Source organism: Cyclopterus lumpus, chromosome 15, assembly GCF_009769545.1.
Source record: "Cyclopterus lumpus isolate fCycLum1 chromosome 15, fCycLum1.pri, whole genome shotgun sequence".
Classification (NCBI taxonomy): Eukaryota; Metazoa; Chordata; class Actinopteri; order Perciformes; family Cyclopteridae; genus Cyclopterus; species Cyclopterus lumpus.
This window is the reverse complement of record NC_046980.1, coordinates 1,903,231-1,909,954: the sequence shown is the minus strand read 5'-3', so window position 1 is coordinate 1,909,954 and position 6,724 is coordinate 1,903,231. Positions and strand designations below refer to the sequence as shown.

At 46.9% G+C, this 6,724-nt stretch overlaps 1 protein-coding gene across 1 annotated transcript; it reads left to right on the top strand.

The window, feature by feature from the left end:
• Window positions 1-852: 852 nt before the first annotated feature.
• Window positions 853-4,888, top strand: si:dkey-78p8.1. Its single transcript, XM_034551599.1, has 6 exons — window positions 853-1,158; window positions 1,885-2,013; window positions 2,151-2,209; window positions 2,302-2,405; window positions 2,525-3,645; window positions 4,196-4,888. The coding sequence occupies exons 1-6, from the start codon at window positions 1,149-1,151 to the stop codon at window positions 4,297-4,299; spliced, it is 1,527 nt and encodes a 508-aa protein (XP_034407490.1). The 5' UTR covers window positions 853-1,148; the 3' UTR covers window positions 4,300-4,888.
• Window positions 4,889-6,724: the final 1,836 nt, after the last annotated feature.

Sequence of the window (6,724 nt, the reverse complement as noted above, 5' to 3'; positions counted from 1 at the left end):
TGATTTATTTGACAATGCATGCAGTGCACACAAACAACAACCTTCACAACAAGGCCTCCTCAAACAAACAAGCTGCAGGCCCAGACGAAGCCCAACATGTGGCCGGTACTGCCAAAATATTTACTGTACTGCCCGCCAAGAGAAATACAAGCTCAGAGTTAAGTTACCAGAAAGAGCTCCGAGTTTAGGAGCATTTGAAATGGAAAAAATGTAGTGCTATATTTATATATATATATATATATATATATATATATATATATAGATACACACATTTATATATACATATACACACATGTATATATATTCTGCCAGAAGACAAGACGAGACATATTTTATATTTACGTCTACTAAATACAATTTCAACTGCAAATATTTAGTAGCAGAATAGTTATATATATTATTTACTGCAGTAATAAAAAACATAATACAAAAATACTCTTAGCTAAAATACTTCTAATAATAATCAGAATCAGAAACAGGAATGTTTACACAAACAAGGATTTTTTTTTTTTTAATATACTATTATGTAATTATGTAGAGCTCATTTTATAATGTTTGTGTTCCAATATATCGCTTAGTTTGATTTACTGTATTGTAAATGCTCATAATAGTTTACTTTGAAATGACATCTACAGAGTAACATGTTGTATTTAAGTGCAGTGAGGAGAATTACTCTCGTTAAGTATTTTAACTCCTTAAATTGTAGATAAGTACACTTTGTGAGCAATGCTGCGTCAAAGAACTAAACTACAGCTATTTATATATAATATATATTAATATATAAAGTGTCAAATAGTCACCATTTAGTTTGAAGCAGAAACGCCGTCTAAAAAAAAATAAAAAAACCTACCCGGCATCCGTACTTCGATGACGTCACGGCCAAACATCCAAACATGGCGGCCTGAGCGAATGTGCGGAAAACAACAACAACAACAACAACACCGCAACTAAAGAGTTTACCGTGAAACCGGAACCGGCGGTGACCGTGAACGCGTCCTCTTTCTAGCATCGACGATGCGGAGCAGCGGGCGACGCGCGGCGCCGCTCCGGACTTCACTGAGCTGAGGACGAGCGTCTCCGCGCTCAACGACGACGCGCACGAGCGCACGAGCGGCCAGCGGCACGTGGCCGGTGCGGCGGCGTCGACCATGTGTACAGGTGAGGCGGCGGAGCGGTCGGTTAACCGACTCGGTTGAGTAGAAACGCCTGAGCCCCGTTTGCACACGTGGAGGAGGGGCGGCGGCCATCAGGCCATCAAACACACGATGGCAACGCACGAGCTGACCTTATTACCTGTTTATCTTTATTTTATTTTATTATGTAATATTATTGTTTATTTTATATTTAAGTATTTAATTAATTATATTTAATATCATTATTTTTTATTTTTTTTATTTAATTATTTATTTAATTATATATTTAATATTATTGTTTATTTTATATTTTATCATACATTTATATAATTTATTTTATATTTACTTTAATATCATATTTATTTGATTATATTAATATATTTATAATATTCATTTTTAAATTTGATTATATTCATATTTTTATTTGAATACATATATATAAATTATTATTTTATATTGTTTATTCTATTTAATGGCAATTCAATTAGTCTGTTATGATCCTTTTTTGGCATTCTATATTTGTTGCAATACTGTTATTTAATTAATTATATTTAATGGATGTGACATATGGTCATTTCATTTCTTTTTTAACGATATATGTCAGTGTAGTATATTTTCTGGTACTTAAATAAATACTAATAAATAAAAGTTTCCATGAAATAAATACAATATTTTTTTCTCATTTATTTAAGAAGTTCAGTGCAAAATGAAGTATATGTACTCGTCTAACAGCTGACGTGAATCAACACAGATTTGCGGAGTCCGAAGCACGGGGGGTGCAGCAGGTACGCCGGCTGGAACAACGGGGACTCCCCGGGCGACGTGGAACCGACGCAAGACATTTTCTGGGATCCCACGTCGCCGACTTCAGCCGCTGCAGGTAAACGACGCCGAGACGGCAGGAGCGTCGCGTGTTTTGTGAAACTATAACGTCGATACGACTACATGCACGTCAGAGAAACTGTAAACCACCTGGCTCACAGCAATGTTTTTCCTTTTTTATTTGTTTGTTTTCAGGGCTCAGGAACACCAGATTTGTGGAAATATCAGATATCGTGAACCGTATTGCTCCAAAGGTCAGTTGTTCCTCAAGTTTTAAGCTTCTTCACCATATACACATACATATATTTACATGAATACGTTCCTCATGTGTTTGCTGGTGACACAGGATGTGAAGAGGAAGGCGTCTCCTCTGCTCCAGTGGATCGGCGACAGCGCCGTCCCGTGCACGCAGGGCGTCCCGAAGCCCAGAGTCAGGAAGAGGTCCTCTCGGTGCGTTGGATCAATGGCCGACAAAACGCAACGTGCAAATATTTTAAGTTCTGGCCCATTGAATTCTTTTTGAATGCTCAGCGCATCGTTTTCCTGTTGACGGGTTCTTCTCTCTGCAGGCAGAGCAGCGTGGACGACCTCCTCAAGCTCGCCCGGCAGTTTGACGAGAACATGCAGCAGGACCGGGAGACCTCGGAGCAGCTGGCCGCCGCCGCCGCCGGTGACCGCGCGGACGCTCCCGAACCGCCGGGTGCACGGATCCCCGGCGACCTAAAGGGCCCCCCAGCGTCCGATCCGGTGGAGGCGGAGCTACGTGCTATGTTCGACAGCTCCACCCAGAGGGTCAGCGGCCGGCTCAGCCAGGGCTCGTCGGCGTCGGCACGATCGCAGGAAGTGAAACGCCACCCTCTGGCCGGACAACCGGAGCTCAAGTCTGAAGGAAAGGGATCCTGTGGTTTCCAAGCGAACGACTGGGACGACGACTGGGACGACGACGACCTCCTCGATGACTCCTTTGCGCTGGCGATGACCGACGACCGCGACCAGCAGCGCGGCGCCCGCCACGAGGCCGCCCTGCAGGGGAACGCGGACCCGTCGGCACATCCGGGCCCGAAGCCGAGCGCCCTCCAGGAGCTGTGTCCCAAGCCAAAGACTTCCAACCGAAGCACTTTCAAGCTGGAGCCCAACCCTCACTTCCAGCCCGCGAAGGTTCCCGGGTCCAAATCGACGACGTCTGACCTGAAACCCGCCGCCGCGAAGACCCCGTCCATCCCGATCCCCGACAACGCCAAGACCTGCGTGGCGGCGGACAGTTCGGACAGCTTGTGGGACGACGGGGTCGACGACGCGCTGCTCTGCCAGGCGTGCGACCGCGTGGAGCGGACCTCCAACAGTCAGCCGCGGCGAGCGAGCCCGGGCGGCTCCGGAGAGAAGCCGCCGGCTCGCGCGCCCCCGTCGGTGAACGCCGCCGCCGACAGACAGTCGCCGCGCGCCTTCGTTCGCTCTAACTCGCTGCCGGAGGGCGGAGGCAGAGAGACGGGGAACTACCGAGGCTGGGACGTTCCCATGAAAGGTGGCGACCGCCAGTCGGCGATGTCCCAGAGCCTCCCGGGGGGCCGCGTGAGTCTGGGCTCCTTCAACCGGTGCAGGGACGCCGGTGTGGACCTGCAGCCGAACTACACGGCCCATCAGCCGGCCTTCAAGAGGAACGTGTCCGACCCGGCAGCTGTAAGCAGCAAAGGTACGACGTTGACACTGAATTAATATATATATTTATTATTTCATGTATGTATTGACCTCAAAGTATTAACTCTACTGTCCTCAGTACTATGAGACTTCATTTTGAGAAACAGATGCCGCATGTTGTTCTTATAAATCATTGGCAGTTCAGTGCATGTACACACACACACACACACACACACGCACACACGCACACACATTCACCCAAGAGCCAGTAAACACAGCGCAGCGGCTTGAATTGAAGCTGCTGTTGGAGTCCAAACCTCAGGAAGCTTCATTGCCAATCAATTACTGATTTTCTTCTGGACATGAAGTGTGTGTGTGTGTGGGGGGGCTTTACCGTGGGGGGTCCTAGACTGGTTCTAGTTATGGTAGCGAAATGTTTATGTTTTCAAATTAAGACCCTGGTTGTTCAAAGTCGTAGCAACAACACACGAGTTCTGATTTAGGCCTTTTTTAATTCTGCTCGTGACGTCCAGCTTGTCCATCATCTTCTTCTCCCCCCCCCCCCCCCCCCCCTCCCCCTCCCCCCTCCTCCCTTTTCTCTCCAGTGTTCGTCACCAGCCAGATGACGTCCAAATGCTCCGCCGCCGAGATCGGGAGGAAGAAGCAGGAGGCTTTGGCCAGGAGGCGACTGCGGATGCAGAAACCGTAGAAGGAGCTCGGCCCCCCGACTCAAATGCACCTTTTAAAAAAACAACATCATCATCATCATCATCATCATCATCATCACGTTACCCACCACAGTATTAGACGTGTCTTTGGTTCACGAGTCTCAGATGCTGTATGTTCATGTTTTCAAATCCTACTTTCGTGCACTGAGTTTGAACATTTCCCAGTTTTTCCAGCGTCGTCATTTCCGCTCTGCACATATTTTGCATTAACGTGTTTTTGTTTGTTTAAAAGCAGCAAATAGTTCCCTCTGTGTTCTCTACTGAGTGTTTGTGATGATTATGTGGCTGCACCTACTGACGCGTACGTCACGTATTTAGTCCTGTGATCAAGAGAGCGTTGCTTTAGTTAAATTAAGAGCGTGTTGAACTACAAAATCAATGGCTGTAAATGTTTTGTTCATATTTCTTCCTTCTTACTGTTTTTTTTCTATGTTTTGTTTGCGTCACATTGTTCATCCGTCCAGTTTTGCACAAGTGTCCCGTTTTAAAGACGCTGGAATAAAAACGTTCTCCTAAGTTATCCGTCATGAACATCTCAGACTGAATAAACTGCTCCAAACGCAGATTAAACTGGACTCACATTGGGTTTTTTATACTAAAAATACTTCTATACAACCAGAGGAGTCGCCCCCTGGTGGTCAGGAGAGAGAATGCAGCTTTAACACATGAAGCATAGACTTCTATACAACCAGAGGAGTCTCCCCCTCTTGGTCAGGAGAGAGAATGCAGCTTTAACACATGAAGCATAGACTTCTATACAACCAGAGGAGTCGCCCCCTGGTGGTCAGGAGAGAGAATGCAGCTTTAACACATGAAGCATAGACTTCTATACAACCAGAGGAGTCGCCCCCCTGGTGGTCAGGAGAGAGAATGCAGCTTTAACACATGAAGCATAGACTTCTATACAACCAGAGGAGTCGCCCCCTGGTGGTCAGGAGAGAGAATGCAGCTTTAACACATGAAGCATAGACTTCTATACAACCAGAGGAGTCGCCCCCTGGTGGTCAGGAGAGAGAATGCAGCTTTAACACATGAAGCATAGACTTCTATACAACCAGAGGAGTCGCCTCCTGGTGGTCAGGAGAGAGAATGCAGCTTTAACACATGAAGCATAGACTTCTATACAACCAGAGGAGTCGCCCCCTGGTGGTCAGGAGAGAGAATGCAGCTTTAACACATGAAGCATAGACTTCTATACAACCAGAGGAGTCGACCCCTGGTGGTCAGGAGAGAGAATGCAGCTTTAACACATGAAGCATAGACTTCTATACAACCAGAGGAGTCGCCCCCTGGTGGTCAGGAGAGAGAATGCAGCTTTAACACATGAAGCATAGACTTCTATACAACCAGAGGAGTCGCCCCCTGGTGGTCAGTAGAAAGAATGCAGCTTTAACACATGAAGCATAGACTTCTATACAACCAGAGGAGTCGACCCCTGGTTGTCAGTAGAGAGAATGCAGCTTTAACACATGAAGCATAGACTTCTATACAACCAGAGGAGTCGACCCCTGGTGGTCAGGAGAGAGAATGCAGCTTTAACACATGAAGCATAGACTTCTATACAACCAGAGGAGTCGCCCCCTGGTGGTCAGGAGAGAGAATGCAGCTTTAACACATGAAGCATAGACTTCTATACAACCAGAGGAGTCGCCCTCTGGTGGTCAGGAGAGAGAATGCAGCTTTAACACATGAAGCATAGACTTCTATACAACCAGAGGAGTCGCCCCCTGGTGGTCAGTAGAGAGAATGCAGCTTTAACACATGAAGCATAGACTTCTATACAACCAGAGGAGTCGACCCCTGGTGGTCAGGAGAGAGAATGCAGCTTTAACACATGAAGCATAGACTTCTATACAACCAGAGGAGTCGCCCCCTGGTGGTCAGTAGAGAGAATGCAGCTTTAACACATGAAGCATAGACTTCTATACAACCAGAGGAGTCGCCCCCTGGTGGTCAGTAGAGAGAATGCAGCTTTAACACATGAAGCATAGACTTCTATACAACCAGAGGAGTCGCCCCCTGGTGGTCAGGAGAGAGAATGCAGCTTTAACACATGAAGCATAGACTTCTATACAACCAGAGGAGTCGCCCCCTGGTGGTCAGGAGAGAGAATGCAGCTTTAACACATGAAGCATAGACTTCTATACAACCAGAGGAGTCGCCCCCTGGTGGTCAGGAGAGAGAATGCAGCTTTAACACATGAAGCATAGACTTCTATACAACCAGAGGAGTCGCCCCCTGGTGGTCAGGAGAGAGAATGCAGCCCCTGTTAGCCCCCCAGAGGAATCCTCACAAACAGGGTTCCTTTAAAACGCGTTGTCTCCTCGATGCCACATCAGCTCTACTTTGAACCAAGCAGCTGCTGAGGATTCTGACACTCATACACACACACACACACACACACAC

Coding starts and splice junctions, on each gene's coding strand:
- si:dkey-78p8.1 (XM_034551599.1), top strand. Junction 2,014..2,150: donor GCCGACTTCAGCCGCTGCAG/GTAAACGACGCC, acceptor GTTTGTTTTCAG/GGCTCAGGAACACCAGATTT. Junction 3,646..4,195: donor GGCAGCTGTAAGCAGCAAAG/GTACGACGTTGA, acceptor TTTTCTCTCCAG/TGTTCGTCACCAGCCAGATG.